We start from the raw sequence: 14,905 nt of genomic DNA, 5'->3' as shown, positions 1-14,905 counted from the left end.
GAATGTGATATCAGTACTATGTAAAAAAACAGGAAAATTATCTCCAAAAGGTCAAAATGCAAAGAAAAAGACAAACTTGATCTCAAAAATTAGCTGAATGGCCCTGCCTTTGTAAAACTGTAATACTGTTAGGGGTAGAAATACAATATTGGTGATTAGCTATAAGAAATATTAATCATGCTCTGTTAACCATGATTTTTCTGCTCTGATTAGAAAAAGCACATTCTAACCTGGTTGAGAGTTACACTCCCTGGAACATGGGAGCTAATATCAGAATGAAGTCCATCCTCCTTTTCTGAGAACTACCTAGATTAACAACCTTGTTGCTGAGACAATTTGGTCCCAGAGACCCCCACCCTCTGTGACCCCCTCAACCCCTATTGCCTGTAACCTATAACCATTATATCTTGCCTACTTTCCCATGTAATCTTTGTCCCTCTACCCAATATAAGTACCTGATTTGTGGGGAGGGGAGAGCATTATTGGAATAAACACTCATATATGACTCAACTCTCTCTGTTTAATTGGCTCAAGTCGTGACAGACAGGCCAGACCCATTGGTTGTTCGGTTACAACACTGAGGAAAAAAAATCAATGCAAGCAAATGCCAGTTAAATTATATTTATTATATAAAGAGATCATATAACTTGATATGAAAAACAAGGCAACCCCAATAGGTACTACAAAGGCAAAGGACAAGAACATCTGATCAAAGGAAACAAATATTTAACCTCATTAATAATCAAGGAAATAATTGGGATGCCATTTCTTGCTTATTTTATGCACAAGGCTAGTTTCTATGCACAGCAATTTCTACATTTTCTATTTTCTAAATATACTCAAATGTGTTATTTTTAGTAATAAAAAACTGAGTCATTAAAAAAAAAAACATAGAAGTATGAAAACTTCTGCCAATGCAGAAATCATGAAAAGCATTGAAATGAATCAACACTTGTATGGGCAGTGAAGTTCAGATACCTGGAAGCCAATTCCTTTTGTCTTGGTTCCTGAGTTTTATTATGGTATTGTCAATAATAAGAAGGATGTTCCTGACTTACACTATGACAATTTCCTAAGTATAGGGATATACACATACATATACGTGTATGTTAAGTGTGTATATGTAAATTTTTTCTTCAGGTAGACATTCCAGGAAAGCACTTCAGAATTACTCCCTACAGCCCTGGCCAGTGTGGCTCAGTTGGTTGAGCATCGTCCCATGAACTGAGAGGTCACCTGTTTGATTCCTGGTCAGGGCACATGCCTAGGTTGTGGGCTCAATTCCCAGTTGGGGGCATGCAGGAGGCAGCCAACCAATGTTTCTCTTTCCTCTCTCTCTAAAAAATCAATTTAAAAAACATTCTAAAAAAAGGAATTACTCACTACAGAGGACTCATGTGATTCCATTTGCTGATAAGGTCCCATTAAGATCTCCCAAGGTAGTTCTCAACCAGTAGGGATGCCTTGGTATTGAAGAGCCTGGAGATCTACTTTAGTGCTGCCTGCAAGAGATAGCAGTGTCCTACGCTTTCTGTAGCTGGCTCCTTAGGAAATCTGAAGTTCGTCCTGTCCTTTAGACATAGCCAAAAGGACATTTTCTGATCTGATGCTTACTCTGATCATGGCTTTCTGATCTGTTGCTTACTCTGATCATGGCTTTCTGATCTGTTGCTTACTCTGATCATGGCTTTCTGATCTGTTGCTTACTCTGATCATGGCTTGAAGGCAGATCACACAAAACTCAGGATGCATGGAAGGGAGCAGCACCAGGGCAGCCACCCAAATCAAATAATCTTGTTAGAATGACTAAATTGGGAGATTGAATTTAAAATCATATAGCTTTGTTCCTCAGCATGTTTCTTTCTTTGCTTTTATAATCATATGTTTTACTGAGGAAAAAGGTAGAAAGTAGCAGAGCCTAAATTTACTGAGCAAAAGCAATGCTCTGAAACCTGAGCTCCGCTAAGTAATCTGTAGAAAAGCAACTAACACTACAAAAAACAATATACAAGCAGAAAAAGCACTAAGTTTCATCTGCAGGAACAACTTAGTCAAATGCTAAACTTGGTTGTCAATTCAATATGTTATAGTACTTATCTATTTCAATTCAGTCAGCATGACTATATAGACATTTATACTCTGGTACTGAATTCCCATTTGAATAGAAATAGCTGCTAGACAGAATTTAAATTTAAAAACAATTACTCTCTACTTGAAGTGCCAATCAATTTAAAAATGAGATTATGTGCATGTATATATATATATACACACGTATGTATGTATGTATGTGTTTGTGTGCATTTTCTCTTTTTCTCACTCTCTCCAGAAATATAAACTCTGACTTAGGGCTATACTGATTTTTTTCAAGATAATATTTCTGAGTTTTTTATTTCTCCTGTCTGCCTAAGAAACTTCACATATTCTGAATGCACCCACACAATCTAGTGAGTTGGCAACTATGTCAAAAATTATATGAAAAAAAAAGGGAAGTAGCTAATAATACTTGGTGACCTTTTCCGTATTATTTTAGGTTAGAGCTGGCAGCCACCCTTTGATGTTTTGTAATAAAAGATGAAAACTTTCAACTTTGAAGCATGATAAACATTACTATACATTTACTACAATCACCCTACAACCTGACATAACACCACAAAAGACATCTGACATTTTTTACATTATCTTTTTGTGTTAAAACAGCTGGCTATGTTGAATATTTTCAGAATGCATTTAACCATTTGATAAACATATTAAGCCAAATAGTACAAACAACATCAGTTACCTTTCTCTCTAATAACTTGACCAATCATTGGAAGTTATAACTGAAGGGGAAGGATGAGATCATCCATTATGCACCGCAAAGATATAACACCTTTGTCCTAGGAATGATCTGAAGGTGCTGAAAGAGGTGATTCTCTAGAAGGTGACCCAGTGTTTTCTTCAGGTGGAAAAACTGTGAGAGTACAAGCTCGAATGCCACCAAGTGACTCTGGAAGATCAAAAACTTTATGCCACTCATCCTTTTCTGGATCATATTTCTGGACAATTTCTACCATACAACGATTATTCCAGGAATATCCACCTACAACATAGATTTTATTTTCAAAGACAGCAACTCCAACATCACTTTGACCTCTTAACATAGCAGCAATTGGTGTCCACTGGTCAAGGGTTGGTGAATAGTATTCACAGCTTAGGACATCATCATAATCACTTGTTCCTCTGAAGTGATTGCCACCAATGACATAGAGCTTGTCTCCAACTGTACACATGCAATGCAGACCCCTGACTGTAGTCATTGGAGCTTTCTGTGTCCATTTGTCTGTATCTGGGTCAAAACACATGAGCTCATTTTGGAATGTGTCATGAGTAATTCCTCCTGAAATATACATCAAGCCTCCATATACTGTTCCTGCATGGCCGTAGTGGGGTTCACTCATTTTTGCAACATAGCTCCACTCATTCATTCTTGGATTGTAACATTCTACTGTGGCCAGTTCACCAGCTGCACTTCGCCCACCAACAGCATACAAATGTCCTTTGAGGGCACTCAAGTGGAAGAACGTGCGCTTTTCATTTAGTGATGCAACCTGCATCCATTTATTATACCGAGGATCAAACCTGAAAACTGTATCAACAGCAGTTTTTCCTTTTGTATCGTAATTACTTTGACCACCAACTACATAAAGAAAGTTTCCAATGACAGCAATGCCATGCTGGTAACGAGGAGCATCCATGGGGGCTAAAGATCTCCACTCTTGTGACCTTTCATCATACATCCGCAATTCTTTACTGACAACCAGCTGCTGCCTCAAAACTCCTCCTAAGGTAACCAAGTGTGTTGAGTCAGATCGAATGGCCGTTCTATCTGACTGCATCACTGGCTGCATATACGGCATCATTTGGTAATTGCTAGCTTCCAAAAGCAAATTCACACAGGTATTGTCTGTTCTCATGAAATCTACTGTCTGCACGTAATTGATGAGGTCTTGTGGTGTCATTAGTGGAAATCTAATATTCTTCATTAATTTTGCAGCATAGTCCATCCGAGGATCTTCCAATCTTAGCCAGCGACAGGCAGCCTTGAACAGCTCAAGTTCAGTACAGTGCTTAAGACTATTACTGGAAAGCACAAAGGCAAGGCGTTCGAAAGGGAGTTTTAGAAACTCTCCAGTACTCAATAATGCAGTAAAATTCTTCAGGATGAAATTATTGACATATTTGTCCACTTCTATAAGATTATAGGTGTTAGCTATTCTCCCAACTTCAACACAGTTATCTAAAGAGACTCCTGAAATAAGAAACACTTTACAGAAGTCCAAAACAGGTAAAATTTGTAAAAAGCTGGCAGCTTCGAGTGTGTCCTGAAGACTGTCCATATTAAGAGAAAGTTTTGCAGTATAAATAAAGTCAATTATTTTCTTCAGACCAACCTTGTTCACCCCATGAAGCTTAATACACATTAAATCTTGTTCTTTCATTCCACCTGTGAACATCGCCTTGAAATAATCACTAGCAGACGCCATCATAGCTCTGTGAACGCGAAAGACTTCCTCCCCATCACCGGGTACCAAAGTCACATCACAAAGCAATCCTTCTATTCTAAGCTGATCAAAGCCTTGCAATACCACCGAACTGTGAGTATTGCTGGTAAAAATTCGTGTGGTTCCTGCCTTGCAAGGCTGTAAATGGGCGGAGACGCCCATTTCTCCGTTACCCAGAGACACTTTCATGGAAAAGCCTCTTGCACAAAGATGTGTGCCGGAGAAAGGGGTGAAAACCGGAATGCTTTCAAGGAAACAAAGATGTCCAAGGAGCAGGACAGCTCGCTTTCCTTGTCAAGGGCAAGCAGTCACCGTGGCACCCCTGAGGCACGCCAGTCGGTCCTCCACTTAAAACTGCGGTGCAGCAGGACCACAACGGGCTGTGGACCTCAAATCTGACTGTTATGCAGATGATTCATCATCTGAAGGCAGTTAAGTAACCCGGTTCACCTTGTCCAGCGGCCTGCGCGGTGGCTCTTCCAGCAGTTCCGCTCCGGGCGAAGGGGAGGCGCCGCCACGTATTGCAGCTCCCGGCTCCCTCAGCGGTGAGGCCGGGCACCTCCGCGAACGGCCCGGCCCGTCGCGCCCTCCGCTGTCACTAGAGCGTCGCCGCGGCTCCGGGCCAGTCTGGGAGGAAGGGCCTGGAACACGGGCCTGGAACACCGGCCTAGCCCCGACGCCGACGCCCAGCCGCCCCTTCCGGAAAGGCCTAGCGAGTCCCAGGATCCCTCGGGCTAGGAGCGGCCGCTGCAGTTACTGCGCCTGCGCGGTCGCCAGACAAGTCGGAGAGCGGGCGTGTGGGGAGGGAGGGAGGGAGGACGCGAAGGGCGGGGGCGGGAGAGGGGGCTGCGCGGGGGCGGCGCGCGCAGGGCCTCTGGGTCACTTGGTATGTGGGACTGAAAAGGCCTGAATCGGTGCACGCGTTTATGCTGCACGTTTGGTATGAACTCTCAACAGCACCTGAGCGCTCCACGCAAATGTGTATTATTTTCTTTAAGATTTACGCAGCCTGACTTCTGCTTTTTGAATAACAATGAAATGCGGCTTGTGTGTAAACTGAAAGGAAACGAGGCAGACCTAGGGGGGAAGATGCTTAGAATTTTTCCTCTATAAAAGGCTTTATAAGTTATATCCCACGCCATTTCATGGACATCTCAATTATAACTGTGGTTCAGGTTTTCAAAATTTTAATCATTTACAATACATATCATGTGTCTCTTTAAATACCGAATTGTGATCATGCTATGTAAATAATAAAACCTTTGCCTCCCAGTGGAATTCCATCAGTAATTTTATTCATGCTTTTCCACTCACAAATTTTAAATGACTACACAATTGTCCAGTAATTAGACATACAATAGTTTCCTTTGCCCATTATTTATTTCTGAATACATACCTTCTTATCCTCCATTGTTTTATACAATCTGAAATAAACATAGAATGTGGACAGTTTGCCCTGTTTGGGGGTGTATTCTAAAGGTAGAATACTGAATTCAGGATGAATATTTCTTTCCAAAACGTCACCAGCAATGCTTGAGTATGCTCTATTGATATTTCCTTTACAGATATTTTATTAACTTGAATTTCTTCTTTAATTACTAGTAAATTTAAGTTTGGCATATGAATGATTGTATACTTTGACATAATTCTTCCAACATTATCCACAATTTGAAGTTATTACTGTCTTAAATTCTAGTTTATTTATGCATATGCAAACTAATCAGAATATAGCTATATTCTTTTTACACTCTCCCTATTTTTTAATAAGAGCATCCCATACTCACTGTTCTGCACCTATTTCTTTTCACTTGGAAATCTTCCCATATTAATATATAGAGAACTTCTTTATTTTATTTTAAACAGTTGTATTGTTTCCCACTGAGTGTCATGAATTATTTTTTATTTATTTATTTTTATTATTTTTTAAATTTAATCTTTATTGTTCAGATTATTACAATTGTTTCTCCTTTTTCGCCCCATAGTTCCCCTCCACCCGGTTCCCACCCCACCCTCTCCCCTTACCTCCCCCCACACTGTCCTCATCCATAGGTGTATGATTTTTGTCCAGTCTCTTCCTGCACCCCCCATACCCCTTTCCCCCTGAGAATTATCAGTCCACTCCCTTTCTATGCCCCTAATTCTATTATATTCACCAGTTTATTCTGTTCATCAGATTTTTTATTCACTTGATTATTCACTTGATTTTTAGGTTCACTTGTTGATAGATATGTATTTGTTGTTCATAATTTTTCTCTTTACTTTTTTCTTCTTCCTCTTCTTAAACAATAACTTTCAGCATTTCATATAATACTAGTTTGGTAGTGATGAACTCCTTTAGCTTTTTCTTATCTGTGAAGCTCTTTATCTGACCTTCCATTCTGAATAATAGCTTTGCTGGGTAGAGTAGTCTTGATTGTAGGTTCTTGCTATTCATCACTTTGAATATTTCTTGCCACTCCCATCTGGCCTGCATAGTTTCTGTTGAGAAATCAGCTGACAATCGTATGGGTGCTCCCTTGTAGGTAATTAACTGTTTTTCTCTTGCTGCTTTTAATATTCTCTCTTTGCCGAAACCGGTTTGGCTCAGTGGATAGAGCGTCAGCCTGTGGACTGAAAGGTCCCAGGTTTGATTCCGGTCAAGGGCATGTACCTTGGTTGCGGGCACATCCCCAGTAGTGGGTGTGCAGGAGGCAGCTGATCGATGTTTCTCTCTCATCGATGTTTCTAACTCTCTATCCCTCTCCCTTCCTCTCTGTGAAAAATCAATAAAATATATTTAAAACAAACAAACAAACAAAAACATTATAATATTCTCTTTGTCTTTTGCTCTTGACATTTTAATTATGATGTGTCTTGGTGTGGTCCTCTTTGGATTCCTTTTGTTTGGGGTTCTATGCGCTTCCTGGACTTGTAAGTCTATTTCTTTCACCAGGTGGGGGAAGTTTTCAGTCATTATTTCTTCAAATAGGTTTTCAGTATCTTGCTCTCTCTCTTCTTCTGGCACCCCCATAATTCTGATGTTGGTACCCTTGAAGTTGTCCCAGAGGCTTCTTACACTATCTTCAACTTTTTGGATTCTTTTTTCTTTTTTTTGCTTTTCCGGTTGAGTGTTTTTTGCTTCTTTGTATTTCAAATCTTTGACTTGATTCTTGCGTTCCTCTAGTCTGCTGTTGGGTCTCTGTATAATATTTTTTATTTCAGTCAGTGTATGTTTAATTTCTAGTTGGTCCTTTTTCATATCTTCGAGGGTCTCGTTATATTTATCGGCCTTTTCTAGGATATTCTTGAAGAGCCTTATAACCGTGGTTTTGAATTCTATATCCAGTCGTTTGTTTTCCTCCATTTCTTTCGTTTGTGATCTGTTTCTTCATCTCCCTTTTTTTCACTGCTTCCCTGAGTTGGTAGAGTAGCTTTGTGTGCTAGGTTTCCTATATGGCCCAGTGGGTCGGCCTCCCCAGTTAACCTGAGGTGGACACTCTTGGTGCACCCCTTTGTGGACTGTGTGTACAGCCTTGTTGTGGTTAAGTCTTGATTGTTGTTGGTATCACTGGGAGGAATTGACCTGCAGGCCAGTTGGCTGTGAGGATCAGCTGTGTCTACACTGGGAGATTTTTGGTGCTAGAGACAGCCTTATAGGATTAGCCTTGCCAGATTGCAAAAACCTCTGTGCTCAGCTTGGAAGGGGTGGAGTCTCAGGGCAGGGCCGACAGTCTTGGCTTCCCATAAGCCTTACCCTTGTGCGAGAGTCTCCAGACCTCTGCCTTCGGGGTTCCTGAGTTTCCGCCTTACAGTCCAGATTTCCCCGTAAGAGTGTGGGTCTCCAGGGACTCGCCCGGATCTGTAGTTCAGTGCAGTCGGAACTGGGGTTCAGTGCCTCAGGAGCTTCCCACTCCCTTCCGCTAGGGATAGCCTGTGGTAACCTCCGCAGTCAGTCTTTGTGCACACTCGCGCCTCCACACCCCTGATGCTGCGGCTCCCCTGTGTCTCCGAGTCTCCATGTGCCTTTCTCTCTACCTGACAGTCCAAACTCCCCCTGTATGAGCCTGGGTTCACAGGGTTTCGTCCAGAACGGGGGTTCAGTGCAGTCGGGGCTTCTTTCCCCCTCCCGCCAGAGAAAGCCAGCCAGGCACTCCGCCGCCCTTCCTCTCTGCGCGCGCGTGTCTCCGTACCTCAGCTCTTTACCGCTCCTTCTCCGTGAGATTTCCTCTTTCCTTCTAGTTGTAGAATTTCCACTCAGCCAGCTTTCCTGTGGTTCTGGATGGTGTCCGTTCTATCTTTTAGTTGTAGTTTTGAAATTGTTGTGCGGGGCAGCAGTTTAGGTGCTTACCTATGCCGCCATCTTGGTTTCTCCTGTCATAAATTATTTAGGCAGTCCCCTACCCATGGATATTTAGCTGGTCCCAATTGTTTCCTGTTGTTTCTGGTGAGATGGCAGCAAGGTCCAGAAGGCTTGGACCACTGCTGTCCTCCACCAAATCCTTCAGCAAGTTTTCAACATGTTCAACAGAAGAGGTTGGTTGGAATGAAATTAGCCTGGAGAAAATCTTCACTGGACTTGATCAGCATTTGGAAGTCCTGGAGACCTGCTTGTTGTCAGGTTTGGGATGGAAGGACTTTCCTAAGCTATGAAAACTCCATACTAGACCTGAAGATGTACTTCCAAGGACTCAGTCTCTCCATGGAAATGAAAGCAGAGAGCTGCTGTACCTGGGAATTTGTGAGAGGAAGAAATCATGGCACCTTTCTCTTTTTAGCAAGCTTCCAAGAATGATTGACAGCCAAGGAATCAGTTCTGTGCAAAACAATTATTACAGACCAGTGCAATTCATCATTTCAAAAGACTTTTTTTTTCTGCCTTCATCATGAAATAAATTAAACTTGTCACAATACTTATTAGTAGTGCTACTGAGCCACCTCCCAAAATTCAGTTTTGTGTGCCTAGTACACTAGTATGTCAAACTCTGTGACACTGGCGGTTTGAGATAGAGAAAGGTTTCAATTTGGCCAAGGATAGAGGACAGAAGAGCAAGATCTCTCAAATCCGCCATCCTCAGAAAACAAAAGTAGGTAGGGACTTTTTATGTGGCAAGGGAGTAGGGGGCGGGAGGAGTTTCAGAGAACCAAAGGGAAAGACTCTTCAATAACAGATAACATTTTGTGCAACCAGACTTGTGGGCATGCACAGCTGGTGGCAACCCTTATTCCTTCTGTAAAACAAACTCATAAATTCTCCTTGTGACCCTGAGTTATCTCCTCCTGTTTGACAAAGAAACAGGACATCAGCAACTTTATTGTGAAGATAAGGGGTACTGTGTTGAAGAACCAAGATTCTGCATAAATATTTCATAATTGTGTGTCAGATATGTTATCTTTAAAACAAAAAGCAGAATACAACTGCGGCACCCACGGAACAGCTGCGAGCCCCAGAACAACGCTCCCCAATTGGCACAAACACACGGGTTCAGAGGAGCTCTACACTCCACCACAGAAAGGTCAGATTTCGCCTGAGATAAGGAGAGAGAGAACTACATAACCAGACACCCAGAGAAGAGAGACCATGGGGAGACAAAGAAACAGCCCGCATATGAAAGAAAAGCAGGCATCACCAGAAAAGGAAATAAACGAAATGGAGGCAAGCAACCTTCCAGAGAAAGAATTCAAAGAAATGGTCATAAGGTGGCTGAAAAGAATGGAAGACAAATTCGACAATATGAGCAAGAACCAAGAGGAAATGAAGAAGAACCAAGAAAAAATGAAAAATGACATCGCTGCTGTAAAGAACTCAATAGAAAGCATCAAGAGTAGATAGACTAGAAGAAGCAGAGGACCGCATCAGTGAGCTAGAAGACAAGATGGGAAAAAATACCCAAGTAGAGCAACTTCTAGAAAAAAAAAATTAAAAGGCAGGAGGAGAGCCTAAGGGAACTTTGGGACAACACGAAACAAAACAACATCCGCATAATAGGGGTTCCAGAAGGAAAGGAAGCTGAGCAAGGAATAGAAAACCTCTTTGAAGAAATAATGACAGAAAATTTCCCTGATATAGGGAAGAAAAAACCCACACAAATCCAAGAAGCTCACAGAGTCCCAAGCAAAATGAACCCCAAAAGACCGACGCCAAGGCACATTATAATTAAATTGGCAAACACCAATGACAAAGTAAGAATCTTAAAAGCGGCAAGAGAGAGACAGAAAGTTACATACAAAGGAACCCCCATCAGACTAGCAACTGATTTCTCAACAGAAACTCATCAGGCCAGAAGGGAATGGAATGAAATATACAAAGTCATGCAAAGGAAGGGTCTGAATCCAAGAATACTGTACCCAGCAAGGCTGTCAATCAAAATTGAAGGTGAAATCAGGAGCTTCACAGACAAAAAAGGACTAAGGGAATTTATTACCACCAAACCAGCAATGCAAGAAATGCTAAAGGGTCTGCTGTAAAAAAAAAAAAAAGAAAGAAAAAAAAGAAATAGGAAGCGAAGAAGGAACACAGGGGTAAAGAATAGGAATGGCGACAAATAAGTACCTATCAATAATAACTTTAAATGTAAATGGACTAAATGCCCCAATCAAAAGACATAGGGTAATGGATTGGATAAGAAAACACGACCCATATATCTGCTGTCTACAAGAAACCCACCTCAGAAAAAAAGACGCACACAAACTGAGGGTAAAGGGATGGAAAAAGGTTTTCCAGGCAAATGGAACTGAAAAGAAAGCTGGGGTAGCAATACTTATATCTGACAAATTAGATCTCAAAGTGAAGGAAATAACAAGAGATAAGGAAGGCCACTTCATAATACTAAAGGGAGCAATCCAACAAGAAGAAATAACTCTGGTAAACATATATGCACCCAATACAGGAGCACCCAAATACATAAAAAAACTCCTGGAGGATATCAAGGGAGAGATTGACAGCAATACAATCATAGTAGGAGTCATTAATACCCCACTATCACCATTGGACAAACCCTCTAAACAAAAAATCAGCAAAGAAACATCAATCCTAAATGACTCACTAGACCAGATGGAATTAATTGACATCTTCAGAACATTTCACCCCAAAGCCACAGAATATACATTCTTCTCAAGTACACATGGGTCATTTTCAAAGATAGACCATATGTTGGGACATAGGCAAAGTCTCTTCAAATTCAAGAAGATAGAAATCATATCAAGCATCTTCTCAGACCACAGTGGCATAAAACTGGAAATCAACTACAATAAAAACAACCCAAAGAAATCAAACACATGGAGACTAAACAGCATGCTATTAAACCATGACTGGGTTACCAGAGAGATCAAAGAAGAAATAAAAAGCATCATGGCAACAAATGACAATGAAAACACTACAATCCAAAATCTATGGGACACAGTGAAAGCAGTCTTGAGAGGGAAGTTCATAGCTCTACAAGCCTATTGCAAAAAACAAGAAACAATGGTAATAAATTACCTAACCCAACAACTCAAAGAGTTAGAAAAAGAGCAACAAGAAAAGCCCAGTGTAAGCAGAAGGAAGGAAATAATAAAGATCAGAGCAGAGATAAATGACATAGAGACCAAAGAAACAATACAAAAGATCAACAAAACCAAGAGCTGGATCTTTGAAAGGATAAACAAGATTGATGAACCTCTAGCCAGGCTCACCAAGAAGCAAAGAGAGAGGACCCAAATAAACAAAATCAGAAATGAAAGAGGTGAAATAACAACAGACTCCAACGAAATACAAAGGATTGTTAAAAAATACTACGAACAACTCTATTCCAACAAACTGGACAACCTGGAGGAAATGGACATATTCCTAGAAAAATATAACCTTCCAAAACTCAATCAGGAAGAATCTAAACAGCTCAACATGCCAGTAACTATGGAAGAAATTGAAGCAGGCATCAAAGAGCTTCCAGCAAACAAAAGCCCAGGGCCAGACGGCTTCACAGGAGAGTTTTACCAAATATTCAAGGAAGAACTAAAACCTATCCTCCTCAGACTATTCCAAATAATTCAAGAGGAAGGAACACTTCCAAGCTCCTTCTATGAAGCCAGCATCACCCTAATACCAAAACCAGATAAAAACAACACAATGAAGGAGAATTACAGGCCAATATCCCTCATGAATGTAGATGCCAAAATCCTCAACAAAATTCTAGCAAATCGGATCCAGCAGTACATCAGAAAGATCATACACCATGACCAAGTAGGGTTTATCCCAGGAATGCAAGGATGGTACAATATCTGCAATTCAATAAATGTGATACATCACATAAACAAATTGAGAGATAAAAATCACATAGTCATATCAATTGATGCAGAAAAAGCATTTGACAAAATCCAACACCCTTTCTTGATAAAAACTCTCAACAAGGTGGGAATAGGAGGATCATACCTCAACATAATAAAAGCTATATATGATAAACCCACAGCTAACATCATACTCAATGGGCAAAAACTAAAACCATTTCCCCTAAGAACAGGAACAAGACAGGGATGCCCACTCTCACCACTCCTGTTTGACATAGTACTGGAAGTATTAGCCACTGCAATTAGACAAGAAGAAGAAATAAAAGGCATCCAAATTGGAAAAGAAGAAGTAAAGCTGTCCTTATTTGCAGATGACATGATATTGTACATAAATAACCCGAAAGACTCCATCAAAAAACTAACAGACTTGCCAAAACCGGTTTGGCTCAGTGGATAGAGCGTCGGCCTGCGGACTGAAAGGTCCCAGGTTCGATTCCGGTCAAGGGCATGTACCTTGGTTGCAGGCACATCCCCAGTAGGGGGTGTGCAAGAGGCAGCTGATCGATGTTTCTCTCTCATCGATGTTTCTAACTCTCTATCCCTCTTCCTTCCTCTCTGTAAAATATCAATAAAATATATTAAAAAAAAAACTAACAGACTTAATAAATGAATTCGGCAATTCGGCAATGTAGCAGGATACAAAATTAACTCCAAGAAATCTATGGCATTTCTATACACCAACAGTGAACTTACAGAAAGAGAGACTAAAAAAGCAATCCCATTTTCCATTGCACCAAAAAAATTAAGATACTTAGGAATAAACCTAATCAAGGAGGTAAAAGACCTATACGTGGAAAACTACAGGACACTGAAAAAAGAGATAGAGGAAGATGTAAACAGATGGAAGAACATACCATGTTCATGGATTGGTAGAATCAACATCATTAAAATGTCCATACTACCCAAAGCAATCTATAGATTCAATGCACTCCACATTAAAATACCAATGGCATATTTCACAGACCTAGAAAGAACTCTCCAAAAATTCATCTGGAATAAAAAAAGACCCCGAATAGCCACAGCAATCCTGAGAAAGAAGAATAAAGTAGGAGGGATCTCAATACCAGATTTCAAGCTGTATTACAAAGCCACTGTCCTCAAAACAGCCTGGTACTGGCACAAGAACAGACATATAGATCAATGTTATAGAATAGAGAATCCAGATATCGACCCAAACCAATATGCACAATTAATATTTGACAAAGGAGGCATGAATATACAATGGAGTCAAGACAGTCTCTTCAATAAATGGTGTTGGGAAAATTGGACAGACACATGCAAAAAAATGAAATTAGATCACCAACTTACACCATACACAAAAATAAACTCAAAATGGATACAGGACTTAAATATAAGACGGGAAACCATAAAAATACTAGAGGAATCCACAGGCAGCAAAATCTCAGACTTATGCCAAAAGAACTTTTTCACTGATACTGCCCCTAGGGCAATGGAAGCCAAAGAGAAAATAAACAAATGGGACTACATCAAAATAAAAAGCTTTTTCACAGCAAAAGAAACCATCAACAAAACAACAAGAAACCCCACTGTATGGGAGAACATATTTGCAAATGTTATCACTGATAAAGGTTTAATCTCCAACTTCTACAGGCAGCTTATACAACTTAATAAAAGGAAGGTAAATGATCCAATAAAAAAATGGGCAACAGACCTAAATAGAATCTTTCGAAAGAAGACAGAAGGAAGGTCAAGAGACACATGAAAACATGCTCAAAGTCACTAATTATCCAAGAGATGCAAATCAAAACGACAATGCGATACCATCTCACACCTCTCAGAATGGCTATCATCAACAAATCAACAAATGACAAGTGTTGGCGAGGATGCGGAGAAAAAAGGAACCCTCGTGCACTGCTGATGGGAATGCAGACTGGTGCAGCCACTGTGGAGAACAGTATGGAGTTTCCTCAAAAAACTGAAAATGGAACTCCCATTTGACCCAGTAATCCCACTCCTAGGTATATATCCTAAGAAACTAGAAACACCAATCAGAAAGGATATATGCACCCCTATGTTCATAGCAGCACAATTTACAATAGCTA

At 40.6% G+C, this 14,905-nt stretch overlaps 1 protein-coding gene across 1 annotated transcript; it reads right to left on the bottom strand.

Moving 5' to 3' along the window:
- Positions 1-605: 605 nt before the first annotated feature.
- On the bottom strand, positions 606-5,258 carry KLHL9 (kelch like family member 9). The gene is made up of 2 exons (XM_080671088.1): positions 1,708-5,258; positions 606-1,646 (listed from the first exon to the last, which is right to left on the bottom strand). Exon 1 carries the CDS (start codon positions 4,728-4,730, stop codon positions 2,877-2,879), a length of 1,854 nt encoding a protein of 617 aa, XP_080527214.1. The 5' UTR covers positions 4,731-5,258; the 3' UTR covers positions 606-1,646; positions 1,708-2,876.
- Between the last annotated feature and the right edge of the window lie 9,647 nt (positions 5,259-14,905).

The sequence above is a fragment of the Plecotus auritus genome, assembly GCF_963455305.1.
Source record: "Plecotus auritus genome assembly, chromosome: 5".
Taxonomy (NCBI): domain Eukaryota; kingdom Metazoa; phylum Chordata; class Mammalia; order Chiroptera; family Vespertilionidae; genus Plecotus; species Plecotus auritus.
The sequence above is the reverse complement of the archived record's forward strand: the minus strand, read 5'-3'. Positions and strand labels throughout refer to the sequence as shown.

Coding starts and splice junctions, on each gene's coding strand:
- KLHL9 (XM_080671088.1), bottom strand. CDS start 4,730: ATGAAAGTGTCTCTGGGTAACGGAGAAATGGGCGTCTCCGCCCATTTA.